Raw genomic sequence first — 26677 nt, 5'->3', positions numbered from 1 at the left:
GACCGGTATTTGGACACCTACATCTGGCCCTAAGTTCTTAATATCTGGCTTATTCTTCGAAAAGCACAACATTATTTGAACATTCCAAAAAACTGAGGGGGCATATACCTGAGGAAGTAGCAGAGTGAGGCGTTAGCCGTCATGGCTTAACACTTCACTCCGCCACTTTTGAAACGCAAGGCTGCACCATATTTACGAGGAAATGGTGCAGCCTTGCATTTCCCCCTGCGCTGGTGCTACACTTAGCAGTGTAGCGTCAACGTAGGCAACCTTGCACCATAGTTGAAGTGTGTCTGTGTGCAGGGGAGGATTTTTTATGTGTAGGAAGGTGACCCTTACTGCACATAAACAATCCTAAAATGACATTTTGTCACTTTTATGTGTGCTGCTTCATGCAGCACACATGAAAGTCACAAAATGACATTTTATTCACAGATTGTTTATGTACAGGAAGGGGGACCATCCTGTACATTAACAATCCATGGCGGTTTGCTTTTCCCATGTGACATGGAAATAGTACAAACCAGGAGAAATAATGCATTTCTCCTCATTTCGCCAACTTAAGACCAGGTTTTTCCTGGTCTTAATTTTGGCGCTGCCTCCTATCTACGCTGCCCTTGTACATAGGGGTCAGAGTCAAAATCAATGGGTGCTGCGGTAGAACGCGCACCAGAACACCCACTGTCCACCCCCTTCACACTGAGCATAGCGGGAAAGGGGGCCTTATTTACAAGGCAGCGTTAAGCCACGTTGTTCCATGCTTCATCCAGACCTAATTGAATAAACCAGTGTTTCACATGACGTAACCAGGGTGAGGAAACACATCTATTTAGGTTTACCACTTCCATAAGACCATTTCCATAGCAAGCCTACTTGGGAGTAGACCACATTCTAACCAAGAGGATAAGAGGATAGAGAGCAGCCAGATGTTTCATATCCCTTACCCCAATATCAATAAAGAGGGGAGTAGTTAGTGTTTGGGAAATTTTAGCAATGATTTTACAAAATGATTCTCACTAGGTGTTGTTGTTGAAACATTAACATCAATAAACTTGCATGGTTGGAGTCAGAGGTTTAGAGATAGATGACCTGAACACAAGAGGAAGTTGTGGTTCTCATGTAAATCCAACTCCTGTACCAAATTGACGGCACTGACTCACTCTTGCTCTAATGAGAGATCAACTGTGTGGTGGAAGTCCTCTGGTTAGTCAAAATAAATGTCCAAACATAGGCATAAAAAGTCCAGTGGGACTAGACTCTCTCCTGCCACTCTCCATCCAAAGAGAAGGCACAAGGGCAGAATGTGTCAGTCTCATTTCAGACCTCCAGCTGCAGAGCCAATTTCACAGTTGATCCTGGTACAACCCAAATTTCCCAGCCCTTGTGCAACACTGCAGAAATGAAAGCCTTTAAGGAGGCCATGCTGCAAATATTTGGTACTCTTCCAGCTTCCTCTGGCGTGCCTTTGAGTCCCAAAGACCTGCAGGGACTCTCAGTAGGGTTACCCATGGCGGATCCGTCGTCAGCAGCGTCTTACCATCTTGGTCCTGTTATGGCCTCCATACCAGTTCCATTTCAAACCTCCAAACCAGCTCCACAACCTGCATTGGTCCCTCCCTCATTGACCCCAGCACCGATGCCATCCGTGCCAGAAGAGGATTTAATTCTGGTTCCGATGTCTGACTCTGATCCAAATTCATCATGTTCCCAATCTATACTGTGCTACAAAATTACTAACGCACAACCGAAAGCCATGTCGCCTTATTCTAATCCGGTGCCCCTACTAGAGTAGAGGCTCTATCCGAGACTCCTTTATCTTTGTGGCTCTGTTTCTCCCCAAACCTTGCCACCACCCAGAGATGCTATTGATGTGGATGGGGAGGATTTATCCCTGCATTATGATGATGACAATCTATACATGGACTAAAAAGCAGCCAAAGAGATTCATACTTCCTGTGATACAGAGTTGAACACGCCATTCAGACCTCCTGTGGATGAAAGTACATCATTTGCAGTAATAATTTGATGAGAAGCTGAGGTCCTAGACCTACAACTGTCCACTACTGAGGTTAAGACCAATGTCCTTATGAAAGTCTCACTACCTTGGAAAGCCATATCTAAGCCCTTTCTCCCTTTCAGTCAGGCACTTAATGGTCAAAAACATGACTGGCCTTGATGTTACTGATGGGGCGGGGCACACCAGCGTGGTGCTCCACCGCCATGCGTTGGGGTACTCCACAGGATTCTCTAGAGACCTACAGGTGTCTCTCATAGAAATGCCTGTTCGGCAAAAATGTTGATTCTGCCGTGAAACATTTCATACAAAGAAGGTCCATGGCACACTCTTTGGGTCTTTTCACCCTTGGCAATCAGTTTCCTCATCAGTTTAGGAGATTCTTAGGCTACTCTTGTGGGCTAGCATATAGGCAATGGCAGTCTCCCCAGTCACTGCTGAAATCACCCAATGTCCTTTCGAGGTTGAGGATGAGGACCTATTAGACAGTATGCAGGCCTTCAAGGGACAGTCTCCTTGACCTTCAGCAACAGCCACCAAGCTATTTTAGCTTGCCATTAATGTCATTCAACCACACTGTGGGAGACAGGATCCAGCATTTTCTCCCAGGGTGGAAATCAATCACAACATAGTCCAAAAATATGATATACTAATGTTCCAAGAAACATGGAGTGCGAGGGATTTTTCTTAGAAGGTTATGTCTGTTTTAATCATCGTACCCGCCCCCAAAGTGGGTTGTCCATCTGGCGGCCTGTCAATCTGGATGAAAATGTCATTGGGTGGTAGTGTAATGCCCCTTCCCACAAATAATGACAACTTTCAAGCCTTGATGTACACATGGGGGCTTCAATTTGCTTCATCAATTTTTATAATAATGATTTCGTAACCTATCCCAATATGAATTTTATTAACTTTGTTTGATTTTATTGCTAATTTACAAAACCAGAATGTGCTCCATAACTTGGCTGGAATTTGTCTTGGTGGTGATTTTAACGCTAGACTCTCAAGGGGAAATGGAATAGCTACTACATTTTCGGTCCATGAGCTTGCATGCAAAAGAGGGACGGAATTGTCAGATCACCTGTCTACTTGTAATCTACTTAATGCGATGGATATTGCGGACGTTTTCCAAAACAACAATTGCTTAATACCCACCTATAGGGACCATGGTTGTGCCTCAATTATCGATTATGTTTTTATATCTGCTTCTCTGGAAGATTTTTTATTAAAGGCAGAGGTCCTATGCACATTGCAGGACGATCATAACCCAATCTTAACAACAATTAGATTCGCCCCTAGACCCAGTCTTGTTAAAGAGCCTGGGGAAGCAATTTAGTGGCTTCGACTGACAAACTAAGAGTAATTTGGAAAGGCATTGAAAAAAATATTCTATTTTCCAATATAATAAAATCGCATCCATTGCTCATTGAAACCTGCCCGTCATTTACCGACCCTAACCCAGAAGTTCACAAGGCATTTAGTGAACTGTGCGCTGGCATTAAACATATGATCTCTAGGCCTGCGTTAGGCAATATTCATGACCCAAGATGGTTCAATAGCACCTGCTCGGGAGCAAACAGATAACTTCGTGTAGGATTGACAGCAACACCTAGGGACGCTACTCTTGTCAAATACTTGCGGTGCCATTATAAAAAAAGTAGTCAGGCAACGCAAAGATGAGCTCTTAAAAGAACGCTGGGACAACCTTGCCTGTGCCGCTACACTCAATGATGGGAACGGTTTCTGGGCAGCAGTTAAAGACATGAGATCTATGGGCCTTACTCTTACTCCCTTAAGCTGCAATATAAGAAGTGAAGCTTGGGAAGCCCATTTTTCTAAAATGTATACAGCCCCGTCCCAGAAGGAGGATCCGTTAAACTTCCTTCCAGTCACACTGTTTTGTATATCAGTGTCAGAAGTTGAGGATGCCATCCACCAAAGTTTAGGCAACAAGGCCCCAGGGCCGGACGGGTTTCCCATCGACCTCATTAAACTTAAACCGGGTTTTTGGGCTCCTCTTTTACTCAATGTTTTAAATAATTTAACAAGCACTTTTATTCCAAGCATTTGGTCTACCAGCATAATTGTCGCTATTTTTAAAAAAGGAGATCGATCCAACCCTAGCTGCTACAGATCAATCTCCTTGATTGACAAAACTTTGAAGATCCTCGGGCGCATTTTGTTTACTAAAATTAGGTTTTGGGCTGAAAGGGAACTTCTTTTAAACAGATGTCAGCTTGGCTTTAGAAATAAACTAGGAACAGTGGAACAGTGCCTTAATTTAAACCTGATTGTTTGTACACAATAGCCCAGAAGTCACCCATTTACCTGGCTTTTATGAACCTTACCTCAGCCTTTCGACTTTGTCAACAGGTCACGTCTGTGGTCGGTCCTTTTAAACTACGGGTTGGATGAGACATTAGTTAATTTATTTGCATATTTGCACAGAGACTTGAAGGCACGGGTAAGGATTGGCAACGATGGGGAGGTTTCAAGGGATATCATTTTGGAAGAGGGGTCAGACAGGGGTGTGTACTGGCCCTCTTCTATTCATCCTATACATAAATGAATTACACAATGAACTGTCAGAACTTACCAACGACGTACCTAACATCAATGGCAATGTACTCCCCGCCCTACTATATGCGGATGATGCAGTCCTAATGGGCCACACTCCGAACGCACTACGCACTTTAGTTAGGGGCTTCGTAGCTTTTATGGCAGACCTAGACCTTCGCACCAATTTTAAGAAATCTTTTATAATGACCTGCGGCCTAAAAAAACATCATATTAATTGAATAACCTCAGGTTCTGAACATTTATTATGCACCCACTTTCCCATACCTGGGATTAGTATTTTCTGACACCGGATCTTGGGCAGCTCATGCTGTCCATAGCAGCAGTACATTTATAAAAGTGACAAACTTGATCTTGAGTCTTCCCCATCCCAAACAAGCAGAGGTAGTCCTATCTATAACTAAAATGTATAAAACACAATGTATTCCCACTGCCACATATGGAGCTGACGTTTGGGGTTTAAAAATTGCATTGGAATCCAGAGAGAGGAAAATAGATTCTGTCGGAAACTCCTAGGGGCCCAGATTTCCTCACCAAACTTTGTGTGTCATAAGGAATAAAATCTGTTTTATATAGAAGATTTTATCAGATCCTGCCCAGCTATATTTTGGCTAAAAGTTTGGCAAAGCCCGGCAGCAACTTTGACAAAGAAGATTATAGCCGACTGGCTCAACTGCGACAAGGGAGGGTGCATACCATGGCTTTCCGCTGTCAGAAAAAGTTTAACCAGTGTGAATTTAGAGCACGTCTTTTTGAATCCTTTGAGCCAAGAGGGAATAAACAAAAAGGTTCTTATGCATGCACTATATATGTCTTACAAAAATGCAAGACATGCCTCAGAGCTCTCAAAATCATCAATCGCTAGGTAAATATCATTAGTGGAGGCTGACAGCCGCCTACCCCATATGCCATCTAAATATCTTCTGAAGAATACAAGTCGTTGGGAGAGAATTTTGCTCTTTCGCCTCAGGGACGACACCCTAAAATATTCACTTTGTTTTCCTTTGGGATTTAATATTAACCTCGAGCAAATGCTCTGTCCCTGTGGCTCTCGTAGCAAGAGGGAGGACTTGATTTTTTGCGTCAGCTCCTTTCTGAGAGTGGCAGTTCGCTCACGTGCCTCTATGAGCACTTTGTAACGCATTTGGGTGTCCCTGAACACCCAACACTGTTTTCACTGGACAAATCTAACCATACCTTATAGTGCTGAACACCAAACAATAGCGTTACCTGTGAACTGGACCACACTAAAAGATTGAAATTAAATTGCACTTTACATCATGCTTCTAAAATCGTTTACAATCGACTGCACTTTACTATATTATGCTGCTATCTGTTTGTCGAACCTCAGAAAGCATTCAACAGCATTATGCTGCTATCTGCCCGTTTTTAACTTTTCCTATGATATTGTTGTTTTGTATAATATATTCTTTTAACATAAACTTATAATTGAAGTCTTTGTAATCGGATAATCCCCCTTTTTATCTCTTGTATTCACATTGTGTTTTTAAAAAAAGTTGTACTGTTGGTGGTATTCTTGAACTGTGCTTTTGTGGATATTTTATATTTGAATAAAGACTATTGAATTGATTTACCCTTTCCACCAACATGTAAATTAGGCCCTATGTCCTCGAGGTTTACAATACACGTACCACATGTCAAAGACATTCCCCTTCCCAATCAAGATCCTCTTGAAAGATGTACTGTTGTGTCTCTCAGACCTACTTGTAGAATGTTATTTTCTTAGAGGCATGCATTTCATTACTCAAGGATTTGTTTAGTAAATGCTTTTTCAAGGGCTCATACCCAGTTCATGTATTTTCATGGTAGCCATGTATTCCTCTACTTGTGCTTTCTGTGTGTATTTCAGTCCGGGTTTAGTTTTTTGAGGAGATGCTTTTAGTCAGGAAGGTCTTTGAAAACGTTTGGTTGAAGCTTGGTTGGCATGATCGCTCCTTATTTTAGTGTATTAGGTTGCATATTGTGTTCAAAACAGATTTATAAGGAATAAAAGTTGGAAGCAATACCTTCTTGGTGATTCTGGAACTCTTAGGGCCTTATTATAACTACAACGGTCCATCAAACCGCTCTAGCCATGGTGGCGGTGCAGGCACTGCTGCACCGGCGGTCCTACGCTACAAATTGGCCAGTTGGACCGCATTGGCCTGACACAATCACCAGGGATCAGACGGTGTTGCTGCAACATATTCTGAGTTTCCTCACCGCCACAGTTTTCATAGCGGTGAAGCTGCCATGAAAAGCGTGGTGTTGGGGAAACAAAGGGGGTCCTACAGAGTCCCCTTGTGCCTCTGAGCCATGGGGTGCATGCAGTGGGGCACATGTTATGCCCCTCTGTATGCATACACCCCCAGTTCCTGCAGGCATGGACTTGACAGTCCTTGCCCTGTAGGAGCTACCTTTGACACTCTCATTGCGTTGTCTATTTCAAAGGCACTGCAGTGGGACCACCGACGAACTGCCCGTCAGAGACTTTAAAAGTCTTATTCTGGCGGGTAGCTTTTTATGGCTTTGGCGGTCTCTGAGCAGTGCAGCAGCATGGTGGCCCTGATCCGAGACCGCCTAATTCATAATAAGTCCATTAGTGTTTGCTCCAAGTCCTTTGCAAAACTCACCCTTGCCAGTGACAGGGGAGGCAGATATTGGGATGTAACCTTCAGCAAGTTTTGAAAAAATATTTTCGAGCTTGTTTGAAGCAGCAAGATTTTACTCTAGTTATAAAGGAAGAATCAGAGATCCCTAGCTTTGTTGCAGCCGCCTTGATGCCGCAATATGCTTGGCAGGGCCACCACATATTACGAGTTTCCTCACCACCACACTTTTCATGGCAGTGTGACCGCCATGAAAAGTGTTGCATGAGGGAACAAAAGTACAGGGCACCCTTGCGCCTCTGAGGTATGGCAGTGCATGCAGGGGGGCATATTCGCTCAATGGAAAATCTTTCTGCCTTCAGGAGAGCTGTCAAAACCCTTCTATTTCCTCCCCTTTAGGTTTCCGACTCCTTGTTTCTGCTCTTTGTGAAGATTCTGTGGTTCTTTAGCGCCGGGCCGCCCCTTTGCTGGGGCAGCTGTTTTGCGCTCTACCAAATTTTAACATAACATAACATAACATATGTTGTGCCCCCCTTTACGCATGCACCCCAAGTGTATAAAAGGCATGGACTTGACAGTCGATGCGCTGCAGGAACTGCCTTTGACGCTCCCATTGTGGTGCCTTTTTCAAAGACCCGCCGTTGGACCTCCAAAGAACTGTCCAACAGACTCTTTAAAAGTCGTACTGTGGTGGGCAGTTTTTGATAGCTTTGGCGGTCTCGGAACGTGAGGGTGGCGTGGCAGCCATGTTCCGAGATCGACCAAGTCATAATGAGGCCCTTAGTGTTTTCTCCAAGCACATTGCAAAACTCACCCTTGCCAGTGACAGGGAAGGCACATATTGGGATGTAACCTTCAGATTTTTAAACTGAAAGCATGTTATGAAAACATTTTTCCGAGCTTATATGAAACAGCAGGATTTTACTCCAGTTATAAAGGAAGGGGATCTTACAGATCAGAATATCAAAGGAGTAATGTTTTACTTTGGGCATTAAAAACAAAAAAAATCACTTATGTTTTGCAGCCAATGGAAAACAGGGACGCTGCATGGGAAGTACAGTTGGAAGTGAATCAGCATCCACTGCAAAAACCTCACAGGTAATATGGCAGGGTTCTCTTGATCTGTGTCCTCACCTTGTAATGCTGAGATTCCTTCTCCGGGACCAATGAAACAACTGATAAATCCTTACAGAATAAGGTGTTGCATTACGAGTTTCCTGTTTACTCCTTGGGGCGATCCCAGGGCCAGAATTTACTATTCTGGCTATTATCTCTGGACAAGTCAATGGAGATCCTGAGTTAAACTCCACAGAAAGCGGAATAACCTGTCAGCCTCAGAGTTACTGGGTCCTTTTAGGTAGGTTTTGATTGATGTAATTTTGTCAGTTTCAGGGAGTTAACTGATGACATTAACTACCTTCTACCAGCAGGTCGTAAATAAATCGGGGAAAGAGGTTGGACACAGGGGGGAGATAGTGGTGGGGAGAAGTCATGTGTGGCCATGTCAGACTGCTGCCGGGCAGGGTGGGTCATTGTTTGCTCCAGTCCTTGTTGCTGGAGGGGGTGGGGAGGGCCAGGCTGTTTATCTGCCTTCAGACCTTGTCACTCTACAGTGTTTCTGTTCCCATGTATCTCGGGCCCAGAAACACAAAACCACTTGAGGTTGTATAGAGTGGTAACCCGAATGGGGATCCTCCTCAGAGCAACCCATAATGGAAGCTTAAATATGCTTATGCATTCAATTATTTTATTAAATCCTTTTATTGTTTTTTTGTATTTTCTTAGAGTGCAGGCACGAAACGTATCTCCTCCAAAGTAAACTCATCCCAGCGGAGTGAGTCATCGCCTTTCCAGATGCACCAAAGCTCTGGGGATAACCACAGCAGGTAAATTTCTATAGAATATCAAGTGATGTTAAATTGACTGTCTTTATGGAGAGCGAAGCTGCTGCACCATGAGAGGTAACCGCAGAGCCACAACACAGGCACTTTCCTCAATGCTAAGGTAATTAATGCCAAAGATGTGGTTAGTATGGAATTGTAGTTATGGAAAGATTTGGGATGTGCATATAAACTGCAGGCTTGATCACTCTGAAGACCTCAAGAAGGAAGCATCCGTAATTAAAAAAGAAGCTGTAGAAGTAGTAAAATAATAACTTTTGGTTTTATGTGTATTGAACGTGGTCATGCCTACCCTGGGATTTAAATGCATGATGTTGGTATTGTATGACTTGTACTGTACAGAATATGTCATACATGACTGCTATGTAAGAGAATAATGTAAGGAAATCAGTTTTCTGCTCAGAAGAACTACTCATTTTGTCCTGGGTTGCAGCTGGATGGTACTTGAATTTGAAGCACAGCCACTGATCTGAGGTGTAGCCAAGGGAGATTTTGCAGCCCCTGTAAAGAAAGAGCAGCATCACTTCAATTTGTCACTGGGTAGCCTCTCTAGGCTTTCTTGGTTTCTTAAGTCTGTTAGTGGCCGCATTCTGCACCCCTGATTTACTTTAGACTGAAGGTTGGAGGTCTCGATCTGAGTTTTTTTAAGTATTGCATATTGTGAGTAAGTACAGCAGATTGCGGATGGGAAGTCTCCCTTAAATAACTTGGTTACTCCTAATTGTAGGCCAGATGGAAGCCGGGAGATACTCCTGCATAGAAATAGTAGGCATTTTGTGGCAAGTTACTTTGAGGGCAATTAAATTGTGACTCACTTGAGTTTCATTGCTACTTTAACATGCAAGTGGAAGTCCTATTTTTTCAATTAGTTCGTTGCAGTTTGTATGTCAAAATCTCCCTAGATTCAATATGCTTCTTGCATCTCCAGTCTATGAGAGCAGTTTCTTTCTGGAGCCCGTCTTTATGTCCCGGTAATAGGTGGTTGAATGTGCCAGTCAAAGTCATGAATTGTGCTAGATTCTAAGTAAGAATTTGCCTCCAGGGAGCATGCCAGAGAGTAGCTGGATGATGACTGTCTGGAGCTATTGAGTATAAGAGTTCAGGAAAGGGGTAGCTCTAGAGGAGGAGTGTTCAACAAACGTTCCAGGAGGCCAGAATCCTTTCCAGATTTTCAGTATTTTCCTAACATACATGTACGTAAAACATTTGTAAATAACGGACAAACTGATATGAGATTAAATCACTCTCCTTGACCTACATTAGACAACCCTGATCTATGGCTATTACATTAGTATAGACTCTAAGTAACAGTATTATTTCTGAGCTCCCTATATTGCTCCATACTATTGGTGTAGGTGCCATCGTATGGTAGGGGATGGCAAACATTGGCTCATAGGGCCTGGAAGATGCCATACCTTCCACAGGGGGTACATTCAGGTGCATGAGTCTAGTTGGGCATCATTTATATAGTCTATGGTTATCCTGATATTTGAGCATGACTCTGAACTTTGTGGATCAATGTTAATACACCCTTGCTTTAAAATATTGGAGGCAGTCATGATTGAAAGTGATGGTTATCTCTAAATCGTAGTATTAAGAATGGCAAGTTCTGAGTCAGACTAGAAGCTTCTTCAAAGTTATACGTGGCACCGCCAATTGGTCTGCACCAGTTTTTAGTTGCATGCTTTCATCTTTTCTTTTCCAGCACAGGACGTTGTTGTGTTTAAGAGAGGTGATGTTATCATGTATATCAATGTTTCCTTTATTACAGGCTTCACAATGGGCGAGAATCCCCCTTTGGTCCCATGCGCAGTACATCTTTTAAGAGGACAGACTGTCTACGGGAGCCTGACAGCTGGAGCAGTGAGGAGGAGGACGCATCCTCTTCAGGGACCTCAGTCCCAGAGACAGGTACAATGTCAAATTGACACTACATTAGCACTTCCTCTAGTATACATGGTTATTGCCAAGCCCAGTCGGATAAAAAGTACTATTTATAGCCAGCAGAGCCGGTCAAATGTAAATACAGCATGACAGCAGAAGTATTTTGCCATCATATTTTGCCTGTTTTTTTAAACACTTACAGCCTCATTACAAGCTATCTCTAAGCGGGTCTGGTAATTCCATTACCAGCCAGAACTGTATCTTCATGGACTGGAACAGCAAGCACATTCCAAGTTGGATCCTGAGGGTCCACGTAAAAATGGTGAAGAACCAATGGTGAATTTAACACATCAGATTCCATTGTTATTCCTCATTCACAGTCACCTTTCTCCAGTCCCTTGAGATTTTGGCTGCTTTGAACAGCTTTTGTTATTAAGCGAACATGAACAGACCAACCGTTTTCCTGCATTACTCATGAACTTCTGTTACCAGGCCAATCAGGGACTATGAGTTACTACTAATTAGGCAGTTTGTTGGCTAATTTAGCGGATTTAGATTTAATATCTTTTTAAAGTTGCTCATTAAATTAATCCTTACACATATAATTGCCTATCGATAATTTATAGTTTCAAGTCAGAGTAGAAGATTTGATATTTTGGGAGAAAGTTTGCAAAGTCATATACACCATTTTTGAAGTCCAAGAAAAGAACATGAAACTAAGCATGGGCGGAAAATCCGTTTCGCTCGCGGATTTTGCGGATTTTCGGTAAATTCGCAATCCGCGAGATTCACGAATCTCCCGCAAAATCCGCAAATCCGCGAGCAGCGGATTTTGCTCGCACTGCTCGCACTGTTCGCGTGAGTTTGCGGCTTCCCAGTACAACTTCGCGCCCCGCGAATAAGTGCAAAATTGCAGAAATACGATCTTAGCAAAACTGAAACTACTTACCAGGTTCAAAAGTTCAGGCTCATCATTAGTAGCCATTTCCTGTAGTGCTTCCTGAGGGGCCCCTCCAGAGTTCAGTTGCCAGTTGCAACTATTATGTGACCCTGCTCTGAACCTCAGAATAGTTACACATATGCCACAAAGGTCCTGAATTACAGCTAAGGGAGACAAGCAGGAGCCAGGCTGGAAGTTCAAATCCATTAATCAGCCCCTAATTCCTTATTGTCAGTTGGGGCAGGGCAGGTGTTGTAACTAATTTTGCAACAATGAAAGCACTTAGCAAGTGCAAAAGATCACTAATCAGGAAGCACTAAGGAAGCAGGTGCCAGCTAAAAAAATATTCTGTGACACATTAATCAGCCCCAAATTAATTCAGGTCACTTGAGGCAGGGAAGGTGTGCTTGCGTTGCCACAATAATGTACACTGCCTGGACAACCAGAGGGTGCTGTGATGAAACAGAGGGTGGCATGGGTGGGCCAGAGGGTGGCATGAGTAGTCAGAGAGTGGCAGTGGTGACAGAGAGTGGCAGTGATGAAGAAGAGCGTCCCAAACAGGCTGGACACGTAGAAACAACAAGTTCGTGAATTTTGCGACCCGACAGGTAAGTTCGCAATTTGCGAAATTGTACAAAACCCTCACGAACTGGCAGAAACCTGCGCAAACACAAAAAAAAAAAATCCGCAAATTCGCGAGAATTCGCGGATTTTGCGGATTGCGAGTTCGCAAATCCGCAAAATTTGCGAACGCGAGATTCGCAAAATTCGCCCATGCTTACATAAAAACCTTTACTTATCCTGATTAAGGTCCTCTTATCGCAGTCATTATATAGTGAGGTCAGTCCCACCCCAAGACAGGCCTTCTACATGCTAGTCCTTTTTTTTGTTTTATTGTTATAGCCTAAAGGCTCCTCCATTCCTTTAAGAAATAAGTCAAGAAAAGAGGTGTAACACTATATGGGAGGGACGAGAGGGAGGGTGAGTTGCTCACTGGGATGAGGATGACCCTAATTGGTATAAAGAAAGTTATTGGTAAGTAATGGTTTAATTACCTTTTCATGGGATCTTCTCGTCCCAGTTACTACATAGTGAGGAAATTACAAGCAATAACATAAAGAACGTTTTACACCATGTTTTGATGGTCTAGCTTATTTATTGTGGACTACAATGTCTTCATTGTGGCTTTTACAACAACAAACACAAAATTATCAGTGGATGAACTCATGACATAATGATTACAACAGTATGATGGGACTTTCTTGTGGCTGATTTGCATATCTCCTGGATTGGAACCCCAGAAGCCCTTGCTCAAGAAGTAGAACCCAATCGGGTCGACCAATCCTGAACTTGAGAAAGGGGAATCACAACTAGGGATTTGTAAACTTGGCAAATAGCCCGACAACCCCATCTGCTCACAAGGGGAGTTGTAAATTTCTTGGCTTTGTTGACACTTTCAAACGAAATTAAAACTGCGATTGGTAGCCTGAACTCCTTAGTGTGTTGTAAATAAACCGACAATGTCCTCTTTATATCTAAAGAGGAGGGTACTTGTTAAACATCTCCTTCTTGAAAAACCAGGAGAATTACCTCCTGTTGTATGTGAATCTTTGTATTTTTCTTTGGAATTAACCCAATTCCCCATACCTTCTAAGCAGACGTAATGGTTAATAAAAAGGCAGTTTTGCTTGAGACCCACATCGTATCTGCCACTTCTAGTGGTTCAAATGGATATAATAGCAAACCCCGTCAACAGAGTAAGCAAATCTCAGGTGGGTATGAACCTGTGTGACTGGTTTTCTCAGATGAAAACTCTTTAGTAACCTTGGTACTAAGGGGACAATCTTATTCAGCTCACCACGAGCCACCACAAGCCTAAAGGCTTTAATTACTGCCCATTCTGCAGCTAAACTAGAAGTGGCTAGATTCTTCATAAAACGTCAATTAAAAATTAATTACAAATGTAAATTTCACTGCGTCAGTTCTACATGACTTTTTGTGTGGGAACGCCCAACCTCCAAACATTATACACAGGTATAATGTGACACAGGTCTTTACAACGTTACGTATCTCCCGAGATGCGTCACATTGTAAAGTGGCCACATTGGTTGCACCGCTGTTGCGTCAAAAAGGGACACAATGGCGACACAAGGAGGGTCAAGGGGCTTGTAAATCTCCCAAGAATGTTTTAGTAACAGGGTGGCTTTTTCATCTCATGTTGTCTTTTCTTTGTCTGGTGAATTTTTGGCCTGCAATTCTGGAGCTAGAAAGAACATTGGGAGTTTCAAGTGTGCTTGCCCATATGTAACATATTCTGGCAAATTGACACTTGTTGCCCTCTTCCTCCTTATGTTCGTGAACATTCAGACAAAACTGAAAAAAGCTGCACACTGGAAGTGGTGACGCTGCAGCAGTGCTGGCTCTTCTGCTATGGCGGAGTAGTATTGCTCCCACTGCTTTCTCGCAGTGTGAGAAGCAAAAATATGAAAAGATGGTAACTTTCAGTGGTTTGCCCGCACCTAAGTGCGCAATGACTGTTTATCGGCCCTCTCGGGCCACCCAAATCAGTCATTCACACTTTCCCCTTCTCCATGCAGGCTGCATTTCATCCTGCATGGAGAACATGCCCACCTCTTCAACCCCTGGCTGAGCGCTATGTCACGGTGCTCAGACCAGTCACAACGCTGCATTGCAGCATTGTGATATGCCTGGGGGAGGGAGCCTGGCTGCCTGCTTCCTATTACTGTAGTCGGAGACAGGAGAGCAGAAGAAGAAACGCGGTACCCGGCCTAAAGGTAAAAAATGTTTTAGATTTATGCTTCCTCCCATTTGATCCCTCCAGCACCCACCCTACCACCCACGAGCCGTGCCCGCCGCAACTGCGCTGCAGTATGTTTAATAGGAAGTGTCCACTTATGTATGTCTTTTCAAAACTGTAAAATAGTCCAGAGTGTGATATAAAAAAGATAGAAAGCAAGGCAAAGATAACAGGTCTTGCCTCTCGGACCTGTTGGTTTTTGCAATGGCTTTTTGCAATGCTGCTCCGTAAGTGGTGAGGTGGGAAGGGGATAAGTACTGCACAAGGGAGAGAGCAGCGTAGAGCATATGGTAGAGACAAGAGGAGAAGCACACAATGAAGTCAGAGAGCAAGGGACAAGATCACAGAGTATAGGAGAAACCCTCAAGATTGCAATGGCACACTAGGATAACACCATCATTTTGAGTAGGGAAAAGCACACAAGATAGAAACGGAGAGTGTGGAATATTTGGGGGCACACACGTGGGAGAGAGTTGGAATATACACTCACTCTCACGGAGCTCTTAATCAAAAAACAAAGTAGTTCCATGAAAGTGAGTAGTAGAAGAACAGATCAAGAGGATAGTAAAGAGTCTATACTGCTGGGATGAATAAACCCCATCTGGAACAAGATAGACAGGGCAAGCGATGGAATAGGTAGCAAGGAAATCAGAGTGACAAAGCCAGCCAATGGTAAGTCGTGGGTGGGCTTTAAACCACACAGTACATTCTTAGTAAGCCCACAATTGGTCATTTTCAACCAAGCAGCTGCTCTGTCTGGTAGGGTTGACCTAAAAAAGAACTCCACCCAACCTTGAAGCCATAGAGAGTACAAAACCCCCAGCCTTGACTTGCCTTGGTGTAAAAAAACAAACTGTACATGGTATTACAGAGTGGCCTGCTAGAAATATTTGGACATGCCCCATTTAGAAAAAAAGAAACGCAAAAAAAAACACTGTCCTTCTCCAAAGATGGGTGTTTTGTGTTGTATCTTCCCCGCCTTGCCTAAAGGTCAGAGAGTGTAATTGATGCCCTCTCGTAGTGTCTTGCTTAAGGCAAATCATAATTTTACACTAGGGAGCTAAAAGCTGCCCCCATGTCCTGTCACCTTTCCAGGAGTTGGTAATATGCGTACATATCATGCTTTCATTGGAGCAGACTATTACTGGCATCTACAGGGCTTGCCTATAGGATTGGGACGTGTGAAGTAATGGTGGGATGGGTGCCTCTGATATTTTGCTACTGATGATTCTCAAAGGTAAGTGGTAGTAGAGACCAAAGGACCTAGACCGCAGATCCGTCTTAGCATCATAATAAACCTAAAAGACCCCAAATATAAGAATTGGGCTGTACAAACTATTTGGACCAGAATGAGGGATTTTTAGTGATGGTTTCACATCCATGGGCCGGAGGTGAAGGATATATGCAAGAGCTGGTACTACAAAGGACATTACAAAGGACAGGTATTGAAGAAGGGAAGAAGAAATGATTTAAACATTATCTTAAGGAGGAATATCTAAGGAGCGCAACACATACAATGCTGTCTTGAGAAGAGCAGAATAATCACCGTTCAGATTGCATCTCTCTCAATATAAAGGTAGAAAATAGCAAGATGGCTACTTCCAATCTAACTCAACAACTATTGATCTCGTGATGCTGCATTCTTAAGGTGGCTTCAGCTGTGGGAGGTGGAAGTCTAATCAAATGTCCATAGGAGATAGGACAGTGGATCTCCATACATGTTACTAGCAGATGCACTACCCAGCATGGAAAAATCACCATGGCAGGACAAGCACCTGGCAGAATTTTAACAAAGCATTTGGAATCCCAGTGAATCCCAGTTAATATGCTTAAGATAACTGCAGGATTCCACAAGGAAAATGTAAAGAGGCAGTTGATTGCTGCTGTTCATTAAAAAAACATCATTATAGAAGAAATGTATCCAACAATGTGCAAATCATGCATTGTAAATATTGTAAATGTAAGGTATAATTCTCTAGTCAGATCTGTCCAACAGCAACCAACATAATGGGTATGAGATAACAATACATTGTAAGGGCCCATGTGAAGGTACTCAGGTATTACAGACAATGTAAACATGATTTCAAGTATGTATTTTTGATAATTGGATACTTGGAAGGCAGAAAGTAGGGAAATCTCTGAGCAAAGAGGTATATATATACTATGATTGCATAACCCTGTAATACAATGTTTTACATGACATCCTCAAAACCAGTGGGTCTTAACCTTTTGACTTCTGTGGACCCACACTTCAAAACTGGAATCTAGGAACCCACACTGAACCATTATCAGAATCCAGTGACTCCCACATTGTCATTATTGGAAGCCAAGGACTCCAGACTTTGATTAAATAAACTCCAAAATAATACACAAAAATACAGGCACAAGCATTCCTCAAAGGAGTACACGGAAGAGGAAATATGTTATTTAATTCACAAACAAATAGAAAACAATCAAAACTTTAATTTTAATGGGAAGTTTGGAGCTTTTCTTGATTGAACTGAGGAAACCCATCATCAATATTATATTATGTTTGATGCACTTGTAGTGACTGCACCCCAAAATCAATCTGAGCATACTAACTTCATTTTTGGCCTCCAATTTATCATTTGTTCACATTTTCAGAATTGTTTTACATTTTAAATTTTGCTGCTTTATTTATATTAGGCCTGGGCAAAGCACTAAGCCATGCTCGCATAGTTTACGAAGTTTGCGCAACTTCACACTACGCGAACTGCACGTAGCACAGTGCGAACACGCGTAGCGCAGCGGTCATTTTTTGCTTGCTCATAGTCCTCAACATCAAGTTGGCGATCGCGAGCAAGCAAAATGACATCCTGGCGAGACTTTTTCCTTGTTCGCAATCAGCAACATCAAGTTGCCAATCGCGAGCGTGGAAAATAAACCTTCCTGCGAGAATCTCATCGCGGGTAGGTCTAGTTTCTCATTGCGAGTGGTCGCGTATGCTCGCAACCGCTCGCGATGAGAAACTACCAGTCCGCGTTGAGAAAGCTGCTGCTCGAGTAAAAATCTCCACAAGTGACAGAAAACTACAGCTCGCACTGTGCAAGATGCTGTTTTCAATGATTGCACAGTGCCGGATGCTTATCCGCACTGTGCAATCATTGAAAACGCCATCTTGCACAGTGCGAACATGCTACTACGCAGTTCGCGTAGTGCTACGCGTAGCTCGCGTAGTGCGAAGTGCACTTTGCGTAGCTTCGTGAAGCGCTACTTCGCAAACTACGCCTACCCCTAATTTATATACACTTTCCAAGTCTGTTAATATTATTTAATTTTCAAAGCAGTCATGGACCCCCTGAGTAAGCTTCGCAGACCCCCAGTGGTCCTCGCACCATAGGTTAAGAACCACTGCTCTAAATTATTGAAATACAATGGTAAACACATTTGGCTTGCAGGTATAGATCCAACTATGTCATTGAGCTCTCCTGAATTTGTGCAAATTCCAAACCATCTTTTTCAGAGGGTCAGTGTTAGAAATCGGGGATCTGGTTGTCTAGGGTATGTACCCAAGCCAGGCAGAATCACACTCTCTAGTCAGGGTAAGGAAGTTACACACCCAAAATAACCCCCGCTCACCCTCTTGGTAGCTTGGCAGAGCACCCCAAACTTGGTAGGGCATACACAGTGTTTGCTTAAATACCCCTCACACACCAAAAGGGCCCTTGGTGTCATGCTTCATCATAGGGGTTCATCATGGGGGCTTCGAAACATGTTGACTTGACCAGGAGTATCAGCACATCAAAACGCGTGATATCACGGCACTACCATTTTAATAGTACCAGCCTATGACCTAATACATTTCTTTAGTCTATAAGGCCAGGTACTTTTTTTTTTTTAATCTTTTCAAAGAAAAGCAACATAGGTTGTAGTCACACACAGGGCAGAGCATCAGTACAAGGTATACATATCAGGAATACACATGAATTAAAAATCTGGCGTATCAATATCTGTCATGAGTCTAAGTCCATTTCTTATATTACCGTGATCATCAGTCAATTAGCTCGTCAACTGTCGTAATCATGGGGGGCTCACATATGTTTCCCCTGTATTCATTCCATTTGGACCTCACAGCTACCCACTTCCTTGGGCACCCCCTAGCCACATACACCGTCCTTTCCTGGACCATGCTCCAGTCCATATCTTTCTGCCACGCACCAAGTGTTGGTGGTGTGGCGGCCCCCCACATCCTCACAATGTTCCTCTTTGCTATTGCCAGGCCTAATGTGTTCCACAGTTTGCCTTTCGATGCGAGGTCTGAGGGTTCCCAAATGTTAAGGAGGCACCTCTTCGCCTCAGGTCGCAATTCCACCCCCCACACTGCCCTCATACAGTTAAGCACCCGTGTCCAATAGGCATGTACCTCCCGGCATTCCCACAATATGTGCAGAAAGGTTCCCACCTCCCCACACCCCCTACGACAGAGTCCTTTGTCGCTGCGCCCCATCGAGACTAGCCTGGTGCCAGAGATGTATACTCTGTGCAGGATCTTCAACTGGATCAATCGCAATTTAGCTGATATTGCTATTTCCTTGGGAGACGCTATAGCCTTGCGCCATTCTTCATCGTCAATCTCGAGTCCGTCTGCCTCCCACTTCTCTCTAAGGGCTAGTAGTGGATCTGGGATATGATTAATGTATTTTTTGTATGTGAACGATATGGCCTTCTCTTGGAGGTGGCCATCAAGTAGTCTATCTTCTAGTGGCGAGGACTCCGGGAGTTGCGTCCCAGAAGGAATATTGGCCTGTAGTGCATGTTGGACCTGCATGTAACGGAAGTGTTCCTTCCGGGCTAACTCATATGTGTGCTGAAGGGTATCAAATGTTAATACTCCCTCTGGGCCCCATAAATCCTTGATACGAGATATGCCTATGAGGTCCCAGTGTCTAATTCCTTTCGTGCGGCTAAGAGTGCCTAGCTTCTCTGAAGCCCACAGTGGGGTTGCCTGGGTACGTCTGCCAGCCCAACCCAGTTTCTCGTGGACTATATGCCACAGCTGGATGGAGTGTTTGGTTGGTCCCGTTAGTCGGTACCTTCCCGGTCTGGAGTAGAGAGCCGCTTCGAAGTTTCCTCCTGGAAGAAGCCATTTGTCAATCTTGTACCCTGGTTCATTCCCTGCACAGTATGTACCCTGATTAATGGCTGACAAATGCGCCGTCCAATAATATTTCCTGATATCCGGGAGTGCTATCCCCCCATCAAACCAGCCCAATGTGAGCTTCTGGAGGGAGATACGAGGCACACCAGTCCAGAGAAGGTCTCTCTGGGTTGCCTTAATAGCGGCGAAATACTTTTGTGGGACTAGGTCTGGGTGGTTTTGGAGGGCATATAGGATTCTTGGCAGCACCATCATTTTAAATAGTGCAGCTCGGCCAAGCAGCGAAGCGGGAGGTTCTTCAAGATGGCGGCGTCTCTCTGGAGCCGCTGTAAGGGTGGCAAGAGGTTCCGCTTGTATCTTTCGGCGCGGTCCTTAGAGATGTATATACCTAGATATGTAAAGCCGTCGCTGACTATTTGGATCGGGCAATCATCCGGTGTCCGCGGGGGAGGGGCTCCGTGCAAGACATAGATGAGAGATTTCCCCCAGTTAATGCTGTAGCTGGAGTATTCTCCAAAACTCTGAAAGATATCCAGTGCTGCCGTGAGGGACTCGTGCGGCGCCGTAAGGTACAGGAGGATGTCATCCGCATATAGCAAAATCCTGTCCTCCCAACCATCCGTCCACTGTATCCCCTGCAGAGAGGGGGCCTGCCTAACCCACACTGCCAGTGGTTCAAGAGCCAGAGCAAAGAGCAGGGGTGAGAGGGGGCTTCCCTGACTCGTTCCTCTCTCCAATGTGAAAGCCTCTGAGAGTTTGTTGTTGACAACAACTTGAGCCAATGGTTCCGTATACAGGAGTTTCACCCAGCTAACAAAGTTAGGGCCGAACCCCAACTTTCGAAGTACTGCCATCTAGTATGACCATTCTAGCATGTCGAAAGCCATTGCTGCGTCTAAGGACACCACCACTGCATCCATGCGTAACCGGTGGCAGCATCCCAGCACCCCATGGAGACGTCTTAGGTTAAGTGCCATATTGCGGTGAGGCATAAAGCCCCATTGGTCCGGGTGTACTAGGGTGTTGAGGACCGGTTTGATCCTGTTGGCCAGGACCTTGGCCAGGAGTTTTGGCTCTACATTGAGCAATGATATCGGTCTATAAGAGGCACAGGACTCTTTAGGATTCCCCACCTTGGGGATAGCAACAATGGTAGCTATCCTCTGGTCCCGGGGCAGGCTAACTAGCTCCCTACTCTCCTCGAACATCCGTTTCAGGTGCGTACCAAGACTGTTGGGTTTGAGCTTGAAGAGCTCAACAGGTAGACCATTGGGCCCAAGAGCCTTTCCGGGCGAAGGTAATGAATGGCCCTAACTATCTCTTCCATGGTCAGGGGTGCTTCTAGAGTCTCCTGTTCTTCCGCTGAGAGGGAGGGAAGGATAATGTCGTCCAAGAAGGCCGCCGACTCTCTTTCCGACTTTTTGGATCTCCTAGTGTATACCCGTTTATAATGCGATGCAAACTCCTGGACAATCTCATGTGGTTCCGTAAGAACGGTCCCTGCGTCCGTCCTAAGTTCAGCCGCCACCTTCTGAGCCTGCTGCTTCCTATCCAACCACGCTATCAATTGGCCTGCCTTGTCTCCCTGATCGTATAACCTACCCTTCCTGTCCCTCGCCAGTGTCTTGGCAGCTTCGGTAGCAAGGTCCTTGTACTCGCAGTCTTGAATTGGAGTTGGTGGATCGTGTCAGGGCTCCCATTGCTCTGTGAAGTACCTTCAAGTACCCGCAAATCAGTTTCTAGAATCAGCAATTGTGCCTCACGTTCTTTGCGGCGCCCCGCTATCGCAGAGAGATATCTCCCCCCCCCCCACCCCATCAGGATTCACTAGAGAGAGCATGACCCACACCCAGGCATCAAATCCCGCAGTATGTAATCTAAGTGTAAATTGATACTTGTATAGCGCACTACTCACCCGCAAGGATCTCAAGGCGCTTCTATGTATACCGCTGTGGAAACTATCCTGGCTTTCTCTGTGAGGCGTTCACTCCTGGGCACCCCCAAGGTGGAGGCCAGGCATCCTTAGCGTTGTGGGGGCCGTTGTGGAAATTAAGCAAGCTATTGCCCAGAGTTGCAGAGTGGGACTCCTTGATTGGAATAGGCACAGAGGCGAGAATTATCAGGTCCGTGGAATTTTTGAGCCCAAGACCCGCCAAGGCGGGGAATTGAACCCTGGTCCCGGGCTAGACCTCTGCATCAGGGTCTGCCGCTCTAATCATTTAGCCACACTTCTCCACACTATGTTATAGTATGTAGAGGTACTAATTAGGTGGGGAATAGGAGCACTCTTGTTTGTCAAGGTAATCTTGATTATGAAAGTTAACCAAGGGTGCAAACTGCTAGACTGTGCTGGCTACACAGTGTGTGAAGAACTCAAAGTACATGTAAGCAAAGCTTACATGCAGGATGCACTGTTCCTAGAGAATATAGATTCTCAACACATTGAATATACTATACATGCTGTAAAGAATGAATAATCTGTGAACTAATCTTCCATTTAGTGTATTTATTATTCAACGTAAATTTTCATAAGTTATCATGAAGAAGATAATGTATTCCTATACACTTTTATGCTAATACATCACACGCACAGTGTGCATAAATCTTGTTTTGCATAATATTTCATATTGAAATGTACACATAATCATATACTTATGTACGTAGCTATCTATGAGAGATAATTCATTACATAGCGCAATAACACCAGAGATTAAGAAGAAGCGTCGCCCGATGCATTTCGGGAAGCCCTGTTCCCTTCTTCAGGGGCGAATGCCTGTATCCTGCTTTCTTCACAGTTGGTAAAAAATCGTCGTCACAACTCTAGGTGTACTGACTATTAGTTCAATGCTTTGAGTAAACGAGCACGGAGATCATCAATATCAGTTCTACCGTCAGTGCTGGAGCAAGCTGATGTATCAGCTATGATCGATAGCACTTAATCATATTCCGCTATTCAAAAGTATCTCGCTAATAGCAGGACCGGCAGAAACCTCTAGGTTGATCTGGCAAATTTGAAGGATAAGCTTGCTGTAGATTTTCTTGTCTCTGTCACATACACGTTCCGTCAAAAATTAACATTATTTCAAGGTCCACGTCCGCAGGTCCATTGCCCTCAATGTTCAGCCGCCTCTAGAAGAGTCCCCCAGCGAGGACTTACAGAACTCGACCTCTAGGAGCGTTGACTCTGTCCATCCACATCTGACCTCCCGGCCATCGATTCCGGCGACACAGCCTGATTATCTCTCCAGCTCTCACCACCAGCATGGTCCCGAGCTCTTGACGACTCCCGGTCAATCCAATCCTGTATGTCTGATGGTGAGGTGAAGAACAAGGATTTGCCCCCTGCAAGGACTTTGAGCTTGGCAGGAAAAAGCATCCTATACTTGATGTCTCTCTCCCTCAGTGCTGCCTGGATTTTTGCAATTATTGTCCTGAGCGGTGTCCCTGGTTTAGGTTTAGAGATAGGTGCATGATGGGCCTGTTCTATGGTGAAGATGTTGGGCAGGCGTTTAGGCTTTAGATGGTTGAGGATCAGGTCCTCTAGAAAGAGTTCCACGCTAGGCCCCTCCAAATCCTCCGGTACACCTACCACGTGGATATTACTCCTGAGAGCCCTCCCTTCTTGGTCCTCCAGCCGCAGGGTCACTTGACGGTGTTGGTGCATCAGATCGTTTACGCGTTGTTCCAGAGCCTTGGTTGATGTCTGAAGCTCCCGGATATCAGATTCATTGGCTTTGGTCTTTTCCGAAGTTTTACTGAGGTTGGTGCGGAGAAGGTTGACCTCGATGGAGACCTTGTCGATTTTCGTTTCCAAGTTGGCGCCAAGTGTCTGTATGGCCACCATGATGGAAGCTAGCGACGGTTCTTTCGGGCCGGACTGGTCCCCTGTTGCACCCTCCGCCTGGGGCGTCCCCATCTGGACCATGTATTTATCCAGTTTGTTAGACTGCGTATTCGTAGTTTGTTTGGGCCTCATGGTGGCTACGCTCACACGCAGCCTGCCACAGTCACGTAGTGCGTACAGGCCTGTCCGGGAGAACCTTCTATTGCCACCGTTGGTACTTGGCACACCACTGTGTTCTCACACTTTCCCCCGTGCTATCTCTCGGGCCACCAAACTACTGGGCGGGCCCCCGCACCACGGGTCAAGGGTCCCCGGTTTTTAGTCGTCCACCCAATACGCTCTCCGCCGCTTTACGACAAGCGTCGCACTTCGCTTCCGCCCCTGGCCCGGTCTTTCAGGCCGCAGTCACGTAGGAGATACGCAGTCCATGTGTAACAATGCTCTCCAGCCAATCTCCTACCCGGTTTGGGCTTCTACAATGTCTGTGTCACTGTGTCTGATTTCTGCCAATGTCACCAGCAAGGAGGTTCACAAACGTCCCGAGGTGCTGCAAGGGCCTCCATGTCCGGTCATTACTGCGCTCTCTTTGGCACTTCAGGCCTTCCTCCTGTCGTCCTTGGGGCTCCTGCGCTATTTTGGGCCCTCTCCAGGCTCGTCGGTGCCACCCCCTGCTTGGCCCTTTTCTTCTATCCCCCGCCGTGTCCCCGGCTGAGTTCACTGCCAAGCCTCCAGTCTCCCCTCTGGCCACACACGCTCCGGGTCGCGCTCTTCAGTTGCCACCAGGCCGGTCTCCTCACTGGCTCCCACCATCAGCACTGGGGGCCAGCATTAATTCTGGGCTATTCCTGCTGCTCCACTATGTTAGCACTTCACCTTTTGGGCCTCCAGATGCAGGCCCCAGGCTCCAATACAGCCAGAGTTGAGCGCCGCTCTGTCCCGACTAGGCCGCTAAGTCGGGGCCTCCCGTGACGTGCCAGGCCACTCGCTCCGGACCAGCGCTCCCAGCCAGCGCCCGGTCCCAGTTGACAGGGACGTAGCGCGGCACAGGAGACAGGCAGCGGAACCGGAGTTGGGCCGATCTGCTCCTCTATATGGAGTGTAGTCACCCTCGGATTTCTGTCCGATTTGCGTGGGTAAGGGCTCGGCTCCGCGGAGCTTCCGAGTCAGGCGGCCATCTTCGCCGGTGCCTGGCCACGCCCTCCGGCCAGGTAACTTTTTTAACCCACTCATCCCATCCACCCCTGACCTTTTCTCTCACTACACATACACCACACATAACACTACAATAACAGTGCTCCAGCGTAGTCGCTAGTCGTAGCACACCCCGTCCCGTAGCGGGACAGGAAGAGCCCTATGATGAAGCATGACACTAAGGGCCCTTTCGGTGTGTGAGGGGTATTTAAGCAAACACTGTGTATGCCCTACCAAGTTTGGGGCACACTTTCCTTTGAACCTCTTTGAGGTGGATCCTTTTGTTTTGAATTAATGTCACTGAGGAGGACACATCCACCCCAGTGCCCGTGAGGGGCATAACCTCTTCACTCCCTAATTCTGTTCTCTTGTAGCTTGGGAGAGCAGTCAGGATTATCACAGAGGCAATGTGTAAAGTGTTTGTTCAACACACACACACACACCAATGATAAACAAGACACACCACAAAAAGAGACTCCACACAAAGTTTTTATATTTAAGACTTATATCGCACAAAAACGAATCATTCCCAGAGGGATCTTTCGGCGCGTTTGGCAGCAAAATGCACACGGCTAATGCAGGAGTTGCAACTTTAAAACAAACAAGTTTTTAGTAGCTTCTTAAAATGTTTCAGGCTGGGGCAAGCACACAGCTCATCTGGCAGGCGATTCCAATGGAGAGGGGCTAGATAAGAAAATGCGCGTCCTCCCATTTTTGTTTTCTTAATCTTGCATGGACAGAGTAGATTTCGATTACTGGATCTTAGAACGCGCACGGGGTATAGGCTGTAATCTTTCTCCTTAAATAAAGGGGGCGATCCCCTGTCGCGCTCTGAACCCCATTACCAGTAGCTTGAACAATGCTCTCTTCTTTACAGGTAATCAGTGCAGCTGTTGCAAGAGAGGGCGAGATGGAGTACGCCATGGTTTATTAAGAACCAGTCTTGCAGCTGTATTTTGCACCACCTGTAGCCTTGCTGCAAGACCTTCTCTAATGCCTTTCAAGAGCTCATTGCCATAGTCAAGTCTGCTGACTACTAGAGCTTGTACTAAGGTCTTTCTATCACTCATAGGGAGCCATGGGAAAAATGTTCTCAGCATTCGGAGGATACCAAAGCAGGTTCCTGATACTGCTTTTACATGCTCCTCCATCAAGATTTTATTATCGATCCATATGCCCAGATTCCGAGCATGTGTCTTAGGATTTGGTGGCCACCAGTCTGCGGACCATATCTCTGTTGCTTTCCCAAATAGGAGGATCTCCGTTTTGTTGGAGTTTAACTGCAGGAAGTTCTGATTCATCCAGACGGCAATTTGCAGCATACAGGACTTAAACTTGGCTTTCGTCTGAGCTGGATTTGTCTCGATGGGGACTATTACCTGTGTATCGTCCACATACGAGATTGTCTCAAAGCCACAGGCTCTAATAATGGAAGCCAATGGAGCCACGTAGATGTTAAATAAAGTGGGGCTTAAAATTGAGCCCTGTGGAACACCCTTGTCTACTGCCATGGTCTGAGAGACAAATGTGTCTAATTGTACACATTGAGTTCTGTTGTTAAAAAAACTCTGTATCCAAGCCCAGGCCGCCCCTCCGACACCATTCTCCCGCAGTCTATCCAACTTGACACGATGGGAGATGGTGTTGAAGGCTTCCGAAAGATCTAAAAGCACAAGCATAGTGGGGCCCCTCTGTCAAGTGATATCCTGATGGTATCGGTGACCTTCACTAATGCCGCCTCCCTGCTGTGGGCCGGGCGGAAACCTGATTGCAAGGGCTC

At 45.3% G+C, this 26677-nt stretch overlaps 1 protein-coding gene across 1 annotated transcript in view; it reads left to right on the top strand.

Moving 5' to 3' along the window:
* FRMPD2 (FERM and PDZ domain containing 2) overlaps positions 1-26677 on the top strand; it is a 603077-nt gene that overhangs the window by 513092 nt on the left and 63308 nt on the right. The window contains exons 36-38 of the mRNA XM_086921788.1: positions 8225-8298; positions 8986-9086; positions 10873-11012. Of these exons, the coding sequence (XP_086777914.1) occupies positions 8225-8298; positions 8986-9086; positions 10873-11012 (315 nt within the window). The remainder of the gene's footprint in view (positions 1-8224; positions 8299-8985; positions 9087-10872; positions 11013-26677) is intronic.

The sequence above is a fragment of the Lissotriton vulgaris genome, chromosome 5, assembly GCF_964263255.1.
Source record: "Lissotriton vulgaris chromosome 5, aLisVul1.2, whole genome shotgun sequence".
In the NCBI taxonomy this organism is placed as follows: Eukaryota; Metazoa; Chordata; class Amphibia; order Caudata; family Salamandridae; genus Lissotriton; species Lissotriton vulgaris.
Note: the sequence above shows the minus strand (reverse complement) of the source record. Positions and strands in the feature narration are given on the sequence as shown.